This window comes from Netta rufina (genome assembly GCF_964035555.1).
Source record: "Netta rufina genome assembly, chromosome: 1".
NCBI classification, from domain to species: Eukaryota; Metazoa; Chordata; class Aves; order Anseriformes; family Anatidae; genus Netta; species Netta rufina.
Genome location: NC_140123.1, coordinates 42,826,425 through 42,845,979, shown reverse-complemented (window position 1 = coordinate 42,845,979; position 19,555 = coordinate 42,826,425). Strand labels below are relative to the sequence as shown.

The window sequence follows — 19,555 nt, the reverse complement described above, 5'->3', positions numbered from 1 at the left end:
AATAATTTAGTTTACTCTTGCTCCCCCCGAAATTACGTGTCATCAAACCTAAAAACCCAGTCCTCAGATTCTGCAGTGAAGCTATACTTCCTAACTATGGTGCTTTATCTAGACTAACTAGGGACTACCTTGTTTTAGTCTGGCTCCCTAGAAACATCAACTCTTCTCTTCTGGCTTTGTTCATCTACACGCCGATCAGCATCCTGGAAAGTAGTTTTAAGCACACGGGCCTAATTCAGTCAAATTATCAGGTGGGGCAGAGTTGCAGGTAATTAAGTTCTTAGAAGTTCCATATAAATAAACAGGAATATATTAGAGAAAATTTGAACATAAGCTTCAATTTGTGCTGAACACTGGGTTTGGAAGGGGCTTCCCCTGGCTTGTGTAAGAGTGTGTAGTTTATAGTGAGAGCACAGGTGTCTTAGGCACATTTCAAGGTATGGAGGAAACTCAGAACATACAGAAAGAGTGTTTTAAGACAAACAGCATTGCTGCAGAGGATGAGAGGTGTGAGTTAATGTGAGTATTAGGGAGTGGGATGTATGGTGCAGCACAAATTCACAGAAAAATTAGACCTTAGTTGTTCTGTGGCTTGTGGGAACAATGTATTTTCTTTCCTGCAAAACTGAATTTCCATCTTTACAGTTTTTTTCAGTTTTAACTTTAGAGAGTTTAGTACCGTTGAAGCAAAAGAGAAGAGAAAGTTCAGACCTCCTGAATCAGTTGTTTAAGATGAGAAGGTTAAATGAAGAAGAAAATATGACTCCTACTGTGTAATTTAATAACTAATTTAATACTAATAATCTATGGAATAATAGTCTCAAATATTTAATTACTTTTGATCAAACACGATTGGCAGTTGGACTCACAGGTTCCTTCCAACTGAGCTATTCTGTTCCATTATTCATTACAGATGCCTGCAGGCCAGACCTGCTCCTGTTCAGCTTGCTAGTATATATGTAGCCCTCATTTCTATGAATAACATCTCTGCTACCCAGTGGTGGGCGTCCTGAGCTTTATCAACTCTGTCATGTTCAAGTCCCAGTAGGACTAAAAGACCAACAGGGTTGTTTGAGATGTGTGTGAAGTCTCAGCAGCTTGTCATCCTGGCAAAATAAACAGCTGTGTACAAGTCTAACAGCAGTACAGCATCTGATCGTGGAAGGTTTATGTGGAGAGCAGAATTAGTTGTGTGAATACTAAATATGGCTTGCACCCAAACAAAAATTAGCTCTGTATTTACAAAAAAAAAAAAAAAAAAAAAAAAGTATATTTTCACTTTCATGTACATAACACGTGTATCACATGTGCAAAGAAGCAAATCCTGTTCAGGTCTCAGAGATGCATACATTTACTATATAGTAATACCTTAAGCCTACTGTGTCTGCTGTAGATTAAAAGAGATGAAATAATACTTTAAATAATTTCTGGAGAATCAAACAGTATCTGGAGGAATACCTTAAAGCTGCAAGTGTGTCACAGAGATTTGGCTTTGTTGAAACATTATTATTGAAATAGTTGGTGTATATGATAAGTAGAAATCTGTTTTATGCTAGTTAGATCGTTAAATAAGCCCAGACACCTGTTTGCAAGTTACAGAAGTGTGCTGCTATTGCCATGTTATGCATCTTCAGTATATGCTACATTGTGGTTGCGCTACTTAAAATGAGTTATAAAGAATGAGTTCATTAGAAAAAATACATTTTAAAGTATTCATGTTAGAAGCATTTCAAATATTTAATTACTTCTGAGCAATTGGTATTGCTTGATGTTCATGCATATATGCACTTGTACATATATGTATTTGTGTGTGTGTACATACATTATATACACACACACACGAGTATGTTGTTTTTCAGGGTCATTTTGTAAAGAACTTGGGAAGTGCTGGAGATAAAGAGACTGAGACAGAAGTTCTTCTGCTTGAACATGATGTCCCTCATCAACCTTTTTCACAGGCTGTTCTTAGTTTCCTACCAAAAATGCCATGGAGCATTACAGAAAAGGTAATGGATTTTAATTATTACAATAATTACTGTGCCTTCTCCTTCAAATCAAACACTGTGACATTCTCAGGTATTTGTGTGTTCCAAAAATAGAGGAGAAATGTTGTCTAAAAGCATTTTTTTCTGGACTTTTATCCTGATTTCCTGAGGAAATAATATCTGCTTCTGCAAGATTTTTGTGTTTTGGCTAAAACTGTTAGGGATAGATGTTTTAAAATTTAAAATAATAAAAAATCACACACAACTACCACTACTACTATAGAAGGTTTCATTTAAAATGTAAAACAAAATTACTTGACAAGGATGGGAGTTTACAATTCAGTAATTGTGAATCATACAATATCCTGAGTTGGAAGGGACCTATGAGGATCATCGAGTCCAACTCCTGGAACCGCACAGGTCTACCCAAAGTTTTAGAACGTGACTAAGTGCACAGTCCAAACGCTTCTTAAATTCAGACAGGCTTAGTGCAGTGATTACTTCCCTGGGGAGCCTGTTCCAGTGCGCAACCACCCTCTTCCCGATGTCTAGCCTAAACCTCACCTGCCTCAGCTTGACACCATTCCCGTGGGTCCTATCACTGGTCACTAAGGAGAATAGATCTGCTCCCCCTCACGAGGAAGCTGTAAACTGCAATGAGGTCTCCCCCCAGCCTCCTCTTCTCCAGGCTGAACAGGCCTAGTGCCCTCAGCCGCTCCTCATACGTCTTCCCCTCTAGGCCCTTCACCATCTTCATCGCACTCCTCTGGACACTCTCCAACAGTTTCACATCCTTTTTGTACTGTGCAGCCCAGAACTGCACACAGTACTCAAGGTGAGGCCACACCAGTGCCAAGTAGAGCAGGACAATCCCTTCCCTCAACTAGCTAGCAATGCCGTGCTTGATGCACCCCAGGATACGGTTGGTCCTCCTGGCTGCCAGGGCACACTGCTGGCTCATATTCAACTTGCTGTCAGCCACAACCCCCAGATCCCTCTCTGTGGGGCCGCTCTCCAGCGTCTCATCACCCAGTCTGTAAATATTGCTAGGGTTGCCCCTTCCCAGGTGCAGGACCCGGCACTTGCCTTTGTTAAACTTCATGTGGCTGGTGATCACCCAGCTCTTCAATCTGTCCAGATCTCACTGGAAGGCCTTTCCACCCTCAGCCAAGTCTACAATTCCTCCAAGTTTGGTGTCGTTGGCAAATTTGCTCAAAACTCCTTCTAGTCCTGCATCCAAATCATTTATAAAAACATTGTTAAGCAGGACCTACCCCTTGTGAACCCCTGTTGGCTAGGACCAATGACCACATTGTCCCCCAGGTGCACCTCAATTAACTTCAAGGGTCATCTTCTCCAGAATTTTACCAGGCACTGACTTGAGACAGACAGGCCTGTAATTGTTAGGGTCTTCCATCTTGCCCCTCTTGAAAATTGGCACATTTGCCAGCTTCCAGTCTACTGGAACCTCTCCAGTAGACCAAAGACCGTTGAAAAATAATTGAGAGAGGTTTTGCGATGACATCAGCCAGCTCTTTAAGCACCCTGGGATGAATCCCACCCGGATCCATGGACTTGTATGGATGCAGGTAGAGCAGCAAATCCTGCACACAGTCAGGGTTGGTTGGGATTTTATTATCCCTACTATCATGGTCCGCCAGCTCAGGGCACTCTGGGTCCTGAAGCCCATCATCAGTGTTGAAGACAAAGGCAAAGGTGGCATTAAATGTCTCTGCTTTGCCTATATCATTGTCTGTAAGATGACCATCCCCATCAAGTAGAGGACCTATGTTTTCTTTGGTCCTCAACTCAACCACTTCATCGTCACTGTGGCCAAGACGGTGGCCAATTGCCACACCCCCCACAAGACCCTCTCTCTTCTCCAGCAACAGATCAAGGAGGGCACCTTTCCTAGTTGGCTCCCTTAGCACCTGCACCAAGAGTTTATCATATAGGTGCTTTATGAACCTCCTGGACTTGCTTGTGTCTGGCAAGTTGAAGTCCCCCATAAGGACAAGGGGAATTGATCTCAAGGCATCTTAGTTCAGCAAAGAATAATTCTTCGGTGTTGTCATCCTGGCTGGGTGGTCTGTAATAGACTCCCACTACGACAACTACGATATCCCCTTTATCTGTTCGTCCCTTAATCCTTACCCACAGGCTCTCAACTTTGCCATCACCAGCTTGAAGTTCCACACAGTCCAGCTCCTGCTTCACATACATCGCCACTCTTCCACCTCGCCTGCCCTGCCTGTCCCTCCTGAAGAGCCTGTAACCATCTATTGCAGCACAACAGCCACAGGACTCATCTCACCAGGTTTCACTTATGCTGATGATGTTGTAGCTGCGGGACTGGGCCAAGACTTCTAGCTCATCCATTTTATTCCTCATACTGCATGTGTTTGTGTAAAAGCACTTCAAATGCACCTCCCTACGCACAGCACCTTGTGGAGCAGACCAAAGGACCTCACTAGCACACAGTCCCTCTGATTCTAGTGCACCATCCCTTAGCTCATCACTGATTGCTCTCAGACTTCTCCTTGCTACTTCATCGTTACCAGCCTGACAGACCAGTAGTGGGTAGTAGTCAGTGGGCTGTACCAGGCGCTTGACTTTCTCAGCAATGTCTCTAACCTGAGCCCCAGGGAGGCAACAGACTTGCTGTGGGTTGGGTCCTTATGGCACATCGGGCCCTCTGTCCCTTTTAGAAGGGGTTCCCCCATGACAATAACCCTTCTGTCTTGGCAAGAGATGCAGCGATGTGGGGGGGTAGGTTGCCTTGCCTTAGGCACCCTCCAACTGGGACAGGCTTTCGTCCACATCAGTTGTTTTGACTGACAAGTTCTAGAGCCTCATACCTGTTGTACAAGGATAGATGGAAAGTGAGGCGGGCAGGGACAGGGCTCACGTACCACGCCGAGAAGGAACCTGCCTCGATTCCCCCCCTTGGCCTAGGTCCCCTCCTACTGCCTGGCAGGATGGGGGAACTTTTGTCTTCTGCGTGGCAGGAGGCACTTGTCACCTGTAAACCTACACTAGATAGGTTTGTAACCAAATGCCATAAACAGAATAGTCTGAAGAGATTTCAATACATCCCAATATAATCCATTTAGGTAATCAGAGAAAGAGAAGTTGATGTTTACAGAATTGCTTGTTTCAAATGCTGTTAGTGAATCTCAAGTTCTGCCCGGTACCTTAGGTACAGGAAACGGCTGCTTTAGAACGTACAGAACCAGCTCACCAGGGAACCCTGAACACCAACAGTGTTTGTTTGGGGGGGATTTTTTTTCATTTGCTTTGTTTTTGGGGGTGGTCCTTTTTGGTTGTTTATTTTGTGTGTTTCATTGCCTTTGAAGCGGTCTAGTTTTATCATCATTTATCCCATACTCTGTGGCGTATTTGATTACAAACACAGGACAATTCCAGGGCTAGTGTTGGGAACAATATGTCTCGCTTTAAGTTGTTAAGCAACTCGGCCTTCGGGCCTCATATATCCTATTCCTCCCGGATCGAAGGGAAACATATCCGTCTCCTTTTCAAGGCCAATAGGCCTGGATCAAAAGGCACGTCCAGGTCACCAGGGGGCGTAACAGCAAAAGCCTTCGATGGCTGTAGCAGCAGAGGGGCCGATGCAGTGGCATCAGCAAAGGAGCCCGCAGTTCCCTCACTGTGTGGCAAAACCACATGTTTCTGACCCTGGTCCCACATGGCTCTTTAAGGCCTCAGAGATTGCTCGCCACGTGCCGAGCAATCCCGCCACAACCTTGTCGTTTTTAGTTGCTGAGTCCCACACCTTGACCTCAGTTTGGTCCCGTATTTCAGGATCATAAACTGTCTGATTGTCAATAAAGAGAGTAAGCTGTAAGGTTACCAGGACAGCCTTTGTTTCTGAGGACGTGTGATTCCCCATAATGCGCAACTGCTTACCTTTCGCCAGCGAGGGGCAGTTGTGTGCACCGGTCTGCTTCTCCCAGCTTGAGCTTCCTCCCAGCTGTGGTGTGCCTATTTCCAGCGACTTTCTGTACGAGCTCCTTTGAGGGGTTTGCTGAGTTTGGCCGAACCTGTCTTCATGAGGCGATCAGTGTGCCTGTTCCTGTCCTGGTCCCTGTTCTGCTAGCCTGTCCCTATTCACTCCTCTTTTGTTTTCGTCCCTGTTCCGTTAGCTTGTCCGTGCTCCTCAGCGTGTCCCTGTTCTTCATGTCCCTGTTCGGCGCCATTTGTGGCGTGACGACCACTCGGACACCAGGCTTCTTTTAGGATCAGTAACTGCTACTTTTTTATTAATGGCATAACTCCATCTCTCCCTCACAGAGGGCGTAGCTTCGACCCTCATTGAGGACAGGCTCCCTTCTTATACCATTTGCCCCACCGCAGTACTTTCCCACTCACTATTCATTGGTCAAACAACTTTGCCCGGCAACAGCAACCCCCCCGCTGCCATGCCCTGACGGCTGGAGAACAGGCAACCCGAGACGAGGCGCCTCCTGAATCACCCTTCTTTGTTCCCTCTGAACTCGTTACATTCCTGATGGCCTCATCGTTAAGAGCCCGATGTTATCACCAACCATGGGGCTTGTCGACCCCCATAGCCACACTCCCACAATACTGGTTTCTTCTGAGCTTGGAAGCTGACAGTGTTGGCTGTCTAGTCAAAGATACGTATCTAAGATCTTTCTGTAGCCACTGTACAAAGGTAGATACTTCCAAAGTGTGCAGTTCCTTACAGCTGTGTAGATATCTCAGCCTTGGACAGCTAAAGTTACTTGAGAGCAGTCATTCTAAACAATTTATTTAGCTGGACAGCAGAGTCACAATTTCACTTAAAAAAAAAAAATCTGAGATGATGAAAACATTGTGGATTTATTCTTTCTCTTCCTTTTGCTATAAAATCACATTGCAGTACTTGATCATCTTCTGTCTCGTGTTTTTTTTTTTTTTTTTTTTTTTTTATCACTATAGTTTTTACATCTTATGGATAAATAATACTGCAAATCATATGCTAAATAAAAGCCGCTCTTTAAATGTTTGGCTGCTTTGGAAAATCTTACAAAAAACGCCTTCTGAATGATCATTTCTACTTTGGTATGGAAGATTTTTTTTCTCTGTTTTGTTTTTTAACTTCAGGATATGAAATACAGGGAGGACTTGAGGCATCTGTGTGTTTGTAGTGTTGATCCTCCTGGTTGTACGGATATTGATGATGCATTACATTATAGAGAAATGGAAAATGGAAATCTGGAGGTGGGTTCTTTGTTTTGTCAAACTAGTCATTTAGTATTTATTTTACAGGCAGTGCAGTAGTGGTAATAGTGGCAGTGCAACTAATACCAGCAAAGCTCAAGATCTGTTGTGAAAGAAATTACTGGTGTTTGCACAACTGTAAGATGGGAATAAAGAAAAGATGTTCCATCAGAATCTCAGGGTGAATCTCTTCTAAATTCACCCTGCTGTCTGCTCATTTAGTATGAGAAAGTAACAATTTATTTACTGCTTTAGCTAACTGTAAACGTGGATATCTGTAGCTAGGATAAGAAACTGCTAGTAGGGTGAAGTTATAGCTGTAATAGCTAAGGACTGATTAAAAAGGCATTAAAAAGCTATAGGGTTGATTAACACTAGCTCTGCACCATTATATCTGATCTAGTTGTGCTTTCTTTGCTATAAGTTAATTTGTAGTTGTAATAGCAGAGAATGTCAACGTTGAAGGTCTAGCAAACAGAGAAAAGCAAAAAACAATTTGCAATGAGCCTTGAAAAAAATGAAACAGATTGTTTGAGGCCCTTGGCAAGAAGAGTTGCATTGGTAATGAATGCAGCTTTCCACTAAATGTATGCATGCCCTTATTTTGCATAATTGCTACAACTATTACTTCTTTTTTTAATTTAAGAGCTTTTAACTATACCTACTGATAAATATAGAAGCTGCTGGAGGGAACAGGAAAGGGGTAAATTGGCTTGTAAATAAAAACCTGAGAAAGTTTCTTTCATGTTGAAACCTAATTGTTTCATAAGATGTTTAATGTGATGCTTGTTGTTGTTTTGTTTTATTGTTTTGTTTTCTTAAGGTTGGTGTGCATATTGCAGATGTCAGTCATTTTATTCGCCCAGGAAATGCTTTGGATGAGGAGTCAGCAAAAAGAGGAACAACTGTGTATCTGTGTGAAAAAGTATGTTTTCTATGTAGACAGCTTTTTGTACAATTAATTTTTCATTGCTTTCCTTTTTAAATTCTTAGTAGAGCCACTATCTCTAGACTAAGAAAGAAAAGCTCCTTTGGGCTGCGCTTAATTTGCATAACTATCAAAATGAAGTTGCTTTCTGTCATTCTACACAGCAAGTATTTTTTTTTTTTTTAATAAATCAATTACATAGAGAATATGCCTTTCAACTCCTGTTTGATGCAAGAAATAATGTGTTCTAAAACTAGACTTCTGTTTTAATATAGATCTGAAACTGCAAAAGAAGTGACCTGATTTTTGTCCTTTCCATTGTTTTTTTCTTACGATAGTTAAATCTCTGTTTCCTATGGTCTGTGTTTTTTGTTTTTGGAACTGTATGTTTAGGTTTGTAGTAACTTATTTCCCATAGACCTGGTTCTTAGAAATAACTGCTGTTAAAACAACAAATAGCTAAAATAGATCTTGGAATGAGTTTCCTTTAAAGTAGTGCACCTTTCTTTCACAAATCTGAGCTTTTTGTATTGATAAAATTAAACTATTTCCAAGCTTTTATTATGGTTAAAAATTACAACATTAAGTATTTATGACTAGTCATGCGTTTTATTCATTATTTTGCAGAGGATTGATATGGTTCCGGAGTTACTGAGTTCCAATTTATGCTCCTTGAGATCAAATGTGGACAGGTATATGTATATGATCCATACTTCAGTCCTGACAAGAAACTTCAGATGTGTGCATGTGGATTTTAACAGATTTTCCACCCCTCTCTCAAAGGCTTGCATTTTCATGTATATGGGAGATGAACCATAATGCTGAAATTCTAAAAACCAGATTTATGAAGAGTATTATTAATTCCAAGGTTAGTCACATGAATATATATATATTGTTTTAAAAAGCTGTAGACCTTCTTAAAAAAAGCAGTGATTAACAGACGTGATACTGAAGTTATGTTTTTTTTCTTGTTTCTGTTACTGATGTACTTTATTGGAATTAGCAAATGATGCTTAAGTCCTAAAGCAAAGGGTATCCTGCCCTGTTCTAAACATAAATGTTTAGAACATAAATGTTTAGAACAATTGCAATGTTTTTTCTGCAATTACTTTGTTATGATGTTTTGTTTAAGAAGTATAAATGTGTTGATATTTACTGGACATGGTTGCTATACACCATGAATACTGGTATTCAGTAGAGTCTGTAGGCGTTTAATACAGTTCTGTAAAATCAGACCTCTAATGTATAAAACATGTCTGTTATCAGCATTAAAAAAGTACTGTAAACGCTTGAGTTTTCTTAGGGTCTTCCATAGATCTGTCCTGCTTTGTCCTTTAGTCTTTGTAAATGACATACATTGAGGTATTGAATGTAAAGTTTTGTATTACTGTGAACCAGCTTTGACAACAAACAGCAGTTTCTGCAAGATAGAAATGTGTTCTTCTTTTCAGTGTTCAATTATGTATGTTTTTTTTTTAACCTCTTCAAGGCTTCTCTCACGTATGCTGAAGCACAGATGAGAATTGATTCAGCGTCAATGAATGATGATATTACTGTCAGTTTACGTGGACTAAACAAGTTAGCAAAAATTCTGAAGAAGAAGAGAATTGATAATGGGTAAACCATGCTGTTGCTGTTACCTCTCCCTCCCCCTTTTGTCTATTTACTGTCTATTTACAACTGTCAAATTATATGTTGCATATGCAGATGATGTGTTCATTTTTCCAGTGAAAATCTTTGGAAAGAAAAGTGTTTTGCCGTTTTGATTTGCAGAAAAGCAGTTATCTTTGTTCCCCTAAAAACACAAACTTGGGATGTTAATTTTTCCTTTGCAAAATGAATTGGCAATATGGCTCTCTTACGGACATTATGCAAACAACCAAAGGAGTAGCATTTAAAATTTGAAATTGTGGATGCAGCATCAGAATTTCTGCTATTTTGAACATTAATTCCAATCTTTTTTTGCTATGTTTTTCATAACAAACCCAGATGCTGTGCATAGGCCTGCAAGTCTGCTGCTGTTTCTGCTCTACTGTAATTCATTAATACCTCTTAATTGTCTTCCAGAGCTTTGACACTTTCCTCACCAGAAGTTCGTTTCCACATGGACAGTGAAACTCATGATCCTATTGACCTGCAAACTAAGGAACTTAAGTACGCCTTTTTATTTTCCTCAATTGCTTAATTTGGGGCAGGGATGGAGTTAAGGTATATTTAACTAACAGCATTTTCTTAATAGTGTACAAGGTTTATGTAATAGTTCAAGTCAATAATCATAGAATAGACAGTTAATCTGTATTTACTACAGTATTTATGAAGTAAGTTATGAACTGCATGCTTCGTAGATTAATTTAAATCTTTGCTACTGATTTAAAGGAGCACTGGGCTATGGACTGTCTACGTCCCACTGACCTCTCCAAAGCTCTTCTGCTAGTACGAACTAACAAAGTAGAATTTGGAGTCATGGATTACTGAAACTTTAACAACAGAACAATTCTGCACATGTGCAGAGTGATATCAGCGGTATTATTGAGGAGTTTTAGAAGCAGAGCTACTCATGCAATTTTTGGATCTAATTACTTTCTGTCATACTACTATGTAGTTTCTGTGCTAAAATCTGCACCAAGTTGTGTCCACTGTCATGACTTCATGGTGTGCAATATGGTGCTTTTAAGCGTCATACACATGATGTTTAAATAGTGTTCTTAGAAAGAAGCAGCTTGTCTGTTGGTCTTTTTTTTTCAGATAGCAATGCTATCTTAAAGAGCATTTTTATCTTCATCTATTATTTTAGTTTGTTTTTTTTCCTTCTGTCCCAGTGTTTGAACTTTACTAAATATTTGGTGTGTTTTTACTCTTAAAAATGTTTGTCTGCTTGTACTATATGTTCAAAAATACTGATTTACTAGATACTAGTACATAATATTTATAGGATAGTGACATGTTTCTTCATTAGACACACAAAACAAATACCTAATAATGCTTTTCTAACAATGCAAAATATTTTATGTTGACAGAGAAACAAATTCCATGGTCGAAGAGTTCATGTTGCTTGCCAATGTCTCTGTAGCACAAAAAATTTATGATGAGTTCCCAGAGTTTGCCCTGCTCAGGAAACATCCAGCTCCTCCTCCATCGAATTATGACATTCTTGTGAAAGCAGCAAAGTCCAAGGCAAGTTTTATAATTAATTCACTTAATTAGTATGGTAAAAAAGCTGCATTTTCTCTCTGGTTGGGCACTTACCAAAGAATAGGGGTTAGAAAGCAGTACTGTAAAAATGTGTCTTGCTACACTTTCTAACCACTGGTATCCGCAACAAGGTTCCTGTACTTTTAGGTGAAATCTTTTGCTTAAAATAAACAAACAAACAAACAAAAACCTTTTTGGGTAAAGAAAGCAGATCTGTCTGTCTGTTTTATTTTTAAATGTTACGCGCTGTGAAACATTTCTCCTTTCTAAGCTGAATGTAATTTTTGAGACGGTTTTTGGCTTTGGGTCACACACATTTCTAATCTGAAAATGATTTTAAAAGTAGTGTTTTACTCAGAAGGCTTTCCATGGACTAACTTTCTCTTAATTAACCAAATTTACTTTTAATTACTCCAAAAGAACCAACACAACAGGTATTAGCATTATATATATATATATATATATATATATATATATATAAAAAAATGTGTGTGTGTGTGTATATATATATATATATATACACACACACACACATTTTTTTTATTATTAATAAATATGCAGTCACTTTACCATGGTACAGGAATCATTTGATCTCTACATCGCCCTTTGTTGTCAGTGGTGTACATTCTGTTGATCTTGTGGCACTGCAAAGTAAAAATGCATTTCTGTTGTTTTCATGCTATCTGTATCAAGTGTCACTGGCACACGAGGAACACAAAAGTAGTAATGTTACAAATCACTTTTCCAAGTGTAAGTTTTAATAATTCGTGTAGGAAGCAAAAGAAGGTTGATTAGTGCTTACATGGTGCTTGGGTGGAAGTCTGAGTATGTTACTAATAATTTTTTGGTAACTGTTTTTTATATACCTTTTCATATACCTATAACCAATACTGAGATGGAAAACAATAAAACCAAGAGAAATTTGTTAATATTGGCATCCATACAGAACTAAGAAACACTTCATGCTTTTTCTGAATTTGTAGGCTGACTTAGTTTTCCATTGTTTGAATAGAATGCAAATAATAATAAAGAGAAATGCATGGGGCTTTATTTGTAACACTGTCATTCCTTAAGTTGTCTACACTTCAGAATTTATCAGGTATGATACTTGTTACAGTTGCTAGGATTGGCATGGATTTAAGTGTTGAAATTCAAAAAAATGATCTGTTAATATTTGCTTCTAATATCTGACTTTTTTTTCCTTTCTACAGAATTTGGAAATTAAGACTGATTCTGCAAAGGCTTTAGCTGAATCATTAGACAAAGCGGAGTCTCCTGCATCCCCATATCTAAATACACTCTTGCGAATTTTGACCACTCGCTGCATGATGCAAGCTGTGTATTTCTGTTCCGGAATGGATAACGATTTTCATCACTATGGTTTAGCCTCACCTATTTATACCCACTTTACCTCACCTATTAGAAGGTACCCTTATTTTACAGTAGTTTTTGAGAACAAAGGTGATTTATCTGTTAAATATTTTAGATGGTGGTGGTATCTATTTAAAACAAAATAATGTGTTTGTTCAGCTTTAGATTTGTATCGGTGAAACATCATTCTTAGTCCAAGAATAAGGCTTTATTTCTTCTTTTAAGTGCTCAACAGTACAGGCTGTATTGGTAGAATGTAATAAAGAACTTCACAGATGAAAAAGAAAACAACGTAGTTTATTTTCTCTCTGCAGAGCATATCTTTGGTCAATAAAGGGAAAGTGATCTTGAATTAATACAGGGAGATATCAGCAGACCATCGGTATTACAAAGGTTTTTTTGATCTGTAAAATTTCTAAATACAAAATTATATTCAGAAATGTAATACAAAATGTTTTGACACGTCACTGATCATCTTTGCAGGTATGCTGACATTATAGTACATCGACTTCTGGCAGTGGCCATAGGAGCCGACAGTACTTATCCAGAACTTACGGATAAACACAAACTATCAGATCTGTGTAAAAATCTTAACTACCGGCATAAAATGGCTCAATATGCACAGAGAGCATCTGTTGCATTCCATACGCAGGTAAGTAGTTCTGAGGTGGGAGCACAAACATTGCCCTTAAAGGAAGGGAGGAAATACTGAGTAGTAATAATCAGGTTGTTCTTTGTAGATCAGTAAGTCTGCAGTAATCGTTAAGAATGAATGCTGTTTATTTGAGGAAAAGCTTCAACATTACATTGCTGGTACTGAAAAAATTGAGAGTTACATCTAGAGGATGCTTTTTACTTTTTTTTTTTTTTAATAAATATGATGAATGCTTAATACTGCAGTGATACTATAAATAGCTAATATAATGATATGAATCTGCTTTTAAATATATGGTAATAATCTCTAAGTATAAATTTATATTTAGTATAAATATAAATATTATAGTATAAATGCATATTTATATATATTTATGTTTTACTCTTTTTTAATTTGGTGTATTTGTCATCCAGAAGAGAATGTTCTAATGTTTTTTTTTATTGTATCTTCTGTTACAGCTGTTCTTCAAAACCAAAGGAGTGGTGAATGAAGATGCATATATATTATTTGTAAGAAAAAATGCAATTGTGGTTTTGATTCCCAAGTATGGGTTAGAAGGAACAGTCTTCTTTGAAGAAAAAGATAAACCAACACCAAGACTTGATTACAACAATGAAGTAGGTTTTGTAATGTTTATTAATTGTCTTTTTTTTTGATTTGGTAATTGAGCGGAATGACTAATATCTATTTTAGTTGGGTTAGGTGGTTAATAGAGGCTCTTCTAATTTCAGGTTTATTTATCTGTAGTAATAGTGTTACTGTGGTCTTCATAAGTTTAACCACAAATGGTCCTGACAGAGGAATGTGTGGTATTGACATTGATTAATATTAGATATTAATATCTGTTACAGAAATTAAACATAGTACCTGTACCATGACACTCTGGGCATTCAGCACCATAACTCATTACATGTTAATGAAAATGAACACATTAAAAACTATGTACAGAAATATTTATTCATATAAAAATGTAAGACACATTATAAGCAGTAAGTATTTAAACAAAACTTTAATGTTTAGGTACCATCACTTACTGTGGAAGACACAACGCTACATGTATTTGACAAGGTTAAAGTGAACGTTATGTTAGATGCTTCCAATATCCAGCATCAGAAAATTCGGATGGTATTGGTAGAACCAAAGGTAAGACAAAAGCTTTGTGATTTATAGCAGCATATTACCCTTCGGTAATCTTAAAATGTTGTCAGGATAAAGTAAAATTTAACCTAAAAGGAAAAAAAAAAAACAAAACCAAAACACATCAGCAGATTGTAGTGATTCGCTTCTTATCTACTCTTAGTAAAACACAGATCTGTTTTCTACAGACTGTTGAAAAGGATAAAGGGTTCTAAATTAAACTTCCTTTCTTGGCCCATCAGGAATATTTTCAGTGATGGGAAAGATGATGATTCGCTGAAATAGTATCTCTTAAATTTCATGGTTCTGTAATCAGATCTCCTCTTAGAAATTCTTCCAAAACTGAGGACTTTTTTTTTAGCTCCAGTAAACTACTGCCCAGCTATGCTGGGTAGCTCAGAGGGAAACAGCATGATTGAGCGTGGAGAGGTGCATAAATAGCAGTCCTTTCTTACCACAAATTCCACAATATGAAAGTCTCTTTTGATAATGGTGTAAGACCTATAATGTCCTAATAAGTGTATGTCTGGACTTAAGACTATTTCTGACTTGGCTGCTTCTCACTGCATCTGTGACTCTGGGGTTTTCACCTGGGCTCATACGTCAGGCCTGTTGAGTGTTTTCCATGGCATTACAAGATCGTGTACTTTCATATAAGCTGCATGTGATTCATCTGGGAGACAGATGGTTGCAGTATTGAGTATACATAACGAGTATATGTCATCTTGAAGGAAAAAGAAAAGTGAAAATAAACAACAGGTCCTTGTTGTTTATACAAACATGTTAGTTTTTGTTGTTTTTTTTTTTTTTTTTTATCTGAAAAATCATCTGTTTCCAAATGCATGCAAATATTTTGATGCCTGGTGACAAGCAGTCCTCATGATTTCAAAGCGCAGGAGCAGACAATGTTTGTAGTAGTAAATAAACCTCTGCATTCTGGAGCACAACTACTAGTTGAGCTGCCTGCCCACTGCTTGTGCACACCAAGTGGTGTTTGTGAGAGATGCTGTTGTTGGGCTCAACTCAAGAACGCTACTGTTGGCATTGACTTCAGTCCGAGGGTCATACTTTGTTCTTTGAAAACAGAGTAAGCTCATGAAAGTTCTTTTTTTTTCCTTTTTTTTTCCTTGTCCCTTCCCTTCTGCTTCCTGTACTATTTCTGGAAAGGTCCTTGGTCTGTAATTAAGTCAATACTGTAAGTTTAGCTTATCCCTTGATACAGGAATGACCATACTTGTTAATCCAAACTAATTTCTCTTCCTAAACATCTGCTGTTAGTAACTCTTCATAGTACGGAAAGAATATAGGAACAAGACACACATATACATTCCCTTTGTGCCCATTCAAAGCTTTCAGCAACTTGGGACTTGCAAACGATCTTACTGAGAAATGTTGTGGTGATAATGATGGAGCCTTGTTCTGTGACATTGTTTAATGACACGCACCCACCACCCTAAATTAAGTTTCTGGCTCTCACAGTGTCTTAAGAGTATTCCGCAAATCACCATATATGGGGAAAAAAAACTTTTTTTCAAGCCCGATGCCTAATACTGTTACTTGATAACATACTTCTGGAGGTTTCTTCCAAACTAGACGATTCTGTGATTCATAATATAGGGAATAAAATACACATTTATTAATTCCATGTACAATTCCTATGCCACTCAATTCCATATACTTTGTCTACTCTGTTATCTCTTGGTTTTCTGGAAACTATCTTGTTTGTTTTTTTTTTAATCTTCCTTGTCACCCTTATGTTGTTGTAGTTCTGTTGTGAGTTTTGAGCTGGGAGGAACAGAATTACAAGCATGATTCAGAACGTAAGCATGACACAGATACGTACAGGATCACATTTTCTGTTCTGTATGGCGTTACATGGGAACACTTTGCATCACTGTGCATTTCCTCTGGTATTCAGACCAACTTGAAGCAATGAGCTTATACACATGAACCGTTGCTAGCTGACCATTTTTCTACTTGCATTTAGAATGGATGAAAAGTGACAGGACTTGACAATATCATTACTCTTTACCTCGTTTGTTCTGAAGCTCTTTTTATTCAATTACAGTTGTCTATAGGAGGGTTTTTTTTTATCTATGTCTTAACTTCTTTTACACTCAGTTTTGTACTTATTTCTTCATTTGAATAGGATTTTAATTTAAAGGATCTTTCTTGACTTGTAATACAAATCTCTCTACTCACTTTTTTTTTTTTTAAACTGCCATCTTAATTCTATTAATAAATTGTATATGACTCCCAGTTGGTTCTTTTTTAAAGTTCCATCTCACTCTGAAAGCATTCTGTCATTTTTGCAACACCTTTAATGACGGTTTCATTAAATCCCTTGATGTAGCTGCTGTAATACATTTTAAGATTTTTGTTTGTTTGTTTTTTGCTTCTACCATGATGGTGTATTTGAGTAAGTAGGCTGAAATGAATATTACAAGGATGATTCTGTGGGTAATCTCTTAAGCAGGTCCTCAGGCAAGAGTTGTTTTTCATGGCGTCTGTAACTCTTTGCTCTAGGAAAGGCACTGTTACAGCATCTAGAAAGCTAGAGTGTGTCTTAGTGCCTTTAAGTACCATTTATTCATTGATGGTACTTATTTAGCTCTATAGCTTGTCATTATTATTCCCATCCTAGGTAACTTACCAAAAACCTAGCCTTAAGTGCTAGTGTTCATAATAGTGGTATTGTTTTTAAATCCCAGCATGGATAACTGTGTTACTCTAGTACAATTAATTTAATCTTATTAGAACATAACTTGTCTTCAGCATGCCTCTTCTGCTGATGTATATTGTTGTCACACTCGTGTAACTTGGCATTGAAGTCCTACTGATTACAGAATCACAGAATCGTCTAGGTTTGAAGAGATCTCTAAGATCACCTAGTCCAACCTCTGACCTAACACTAACCAGTCCTCCACTAAACCATATCACTAAGCTCTTCATCTAAACGTCTTTTAAAGACCTCCAGGGATGGTGACCCAACCACTTCCCTGGGCAGCGCATTCCAGTGCCTAACAACCCCTTCTGTAAAGAAGTTCTTCCTAATATCCAACTTACAGGGAGTACAGGGGGACAATCACTTCCCTAGCCCTGCTGGTCACACTGTTCCTGATACAAGCCAGGATGCCGTTGGCCTTCTTGGCCACCTGAGCACACTGCTGGCTCATATTCAGCCGACTATCCACCATCACTCCCAGGTCCTTCTCTGCCTGGCAGCTCTCCAACCATTCCTCTCCCAGCCTGTAGTGCTGCTTGGGGTTATTGCGCCCCAGGTGCAGGACCCGGCACTTGGCCTTGTTGAACTTCATACAGTTGACCTCAGCCCATTGGTGCAGCCTATCCAGATCCTCCTGCATATTAGGTTCCTTGCATCAAACTCCAGAAGTACCCATTACCTCTTCATTCATCAGCCATCAGAAGTTGGCTTGAGTGTAGCAGAACATTCATGTAGGTGCTGTTGGTCTAATTTTTTTGTGAACTGTACTTAAATAAAAGGTGTTTCATTCTAAAGCTGCTTCACTCTTCTGCTTGAATGGTAAAACTTCCCCTGTTCCCAAAGAAAGCATAGCACACTTCTTAACCACCTCTTTCCTAGAGGACAATTCAGCCTACCTCTGTAAAGGTACAGGCTTTTCTTCTATTTCCTCCTTGTTTTAGATGGTATTTTTTTTTTACTTATTTTGAAGTTCTTATAGTTTCTACCACAGCTAAATCTCTTTTTACTGTGCAGTGTCCTGAGCCACGTGCTGAGCCTGGCATGGCCTGTTGGACAGTAACGGCACTTCAGGAAAACACTAGAGTAGGGATTGTTTTAGTCTAACAATTTTCATTTTGCTTTTAAGACCTTTTCACCTCTCCCTCATTCATGCTCACCAGCTTTTAACTATTTGCTGAGGTATGTATTGCACCATAGTCTTGTGCAAAAGAACAGCTGGCACTTCAGGGGGAAGAGGTGCTGCTGCTTGTGTCTCTCTTATTTTTCCAACTCCAGTTTAGTGTTCTAGCTGTGATGGTTACATCAGAATGGTAGAGTCCTTTTTAGATGATTACTGTAGTATTTTCCCATGTTGATAAGAGTATTTGTAGGAGGTAAATTTAAGTATTATCAGCACAATATAAGCTAAAATTCAGTTTTGACTTTTTTTTTTTTTTTTTTTACTGTAGATACCAGGAAATGATGTGCCTGCACAGCTCTCTACAGCGATGAGCAGCAACAGTGAGCCAGAAAAAAAGAAAAAGAAGCTACAATAGCTAAGTAGAATGGTTAAAACCACATATGAATTATTTGTATTTCATTTTCCCTATGGGCAAAATGATGGAAACAGTGTTTACTTTTAAAGTACACTTTTTAATAATTTGTAAAACTGCTTTTTTAACTGTTTTTATGAACATAAAGGACAAAAGTTTTTAAACCAAAATTGTAGCCCTGCTTATCTTATGGAGGAAAATAAATACATCTTCAAAGTGATGAAATTGATGAAATAGATGAAATAGTCATACTATGTTTTTCTGAATAACCTTCTGGACCCTTGTCATCTTTAAAAAAAATAAAATAATGTAGATGTTATTGAACAGGACATAGTGTATATTTATTTTTTGTACCTCCCTTTCTTAGAAGTTTCTATTACTAGTGAAGGAAATACTTAAGAACAAATTCACTCAGCTGTGAAGAACAATTTTTTTTGCTGTAAAGTTGTTAGAAAATAATGATGTCTTTAAGAGCAAGAAAAATACTATTTTCTATCTGTTCTTGGAATTCAGCCTGTCCTAAACAAGTAATGCTGCAGGCTCATGGGCATCCTTGAAGGATTAATATCCTGTGTTTAAAAAAAGGAAAAAGCACAGTAGAAAAAGCCACCCCTCTTCACTGGTAAATCTTATTTCTGTATCCACACATTCATTTGTTCTCAGTTGTTCTGAGAGTTAAAATACGCTGCTTCAACCCTGATTCATCTGAGGAAGATAATGAAAGTGTACACCATTCAAGAGACAGCCTGAACAGCCATGCTAGAAATTGACAGCAGGAATTCACTCTCA

General features: G+C 38.3%; 1 protein-coding gene across 2 annotated transcripts in view; it reads left to right on the top strand.

The window, feature by feature from the left end:
- The window catches only part of DIS3 (DIS3 homolog, exosome endoribonuclease and 3'-5' exoribonuclease), a 29,277-nt gene extending 10,270 nt beyond the window's left edge, over positions 1-19,007 (top strand). For both annotated transcript variants that reach the window (XM_084285283.1, XM_084285282.1), the window contains exons 9-21: positions 1,860-2,006; positions 7,110-7,226; positions 8,050-8,151; positions 8,782-8,846; positions 8,938-9,022; positions 9,644-9,771; positions 10,222-10,308; positions 11,172-11,328; positions 12,558-12,772; positions 13,201-13,369; positions 13,831-13,989; positions 14,393-14,515; positions 18,683-19,007. In XM_084285283.1, coding sequence (XP_084141409.1) covers positions 1,860-2,006; positions 7,110-7,226; positions 8,050-8,151; positions 8,782-8,846; positions 8,938-9,022; positions 9,644-9,771; positions 10,222-10,308; positions 11,172-11,328; positions 12,558-12,772; positions 13,201-13,369; positions 13,831-13,989; positions 14,393-14,515; positions 18,683-18,769 — 1,641 coding nt within the window. In that variant the 3' untranslated portion in view covers positions 18,770-19,007. The remainder of the gene's footprint in view (positions 1-1,859; positions 2,007-7,109; positions 7,227-8,049; positions 8,152-8,781; positions 8,847-8,937; positions 9,023-9,643; positions 9,772-10,221; positions 10,309-11,171; positions 11,329-12,557; positions 12,773-13,200; positions 13,370-13,830; positions 13,990-14,392; positions 14,516-18,682) is intronic.
- The last annotated feature ends 548 nt before the right edge of the window (positions 19,008-19,555 follow it).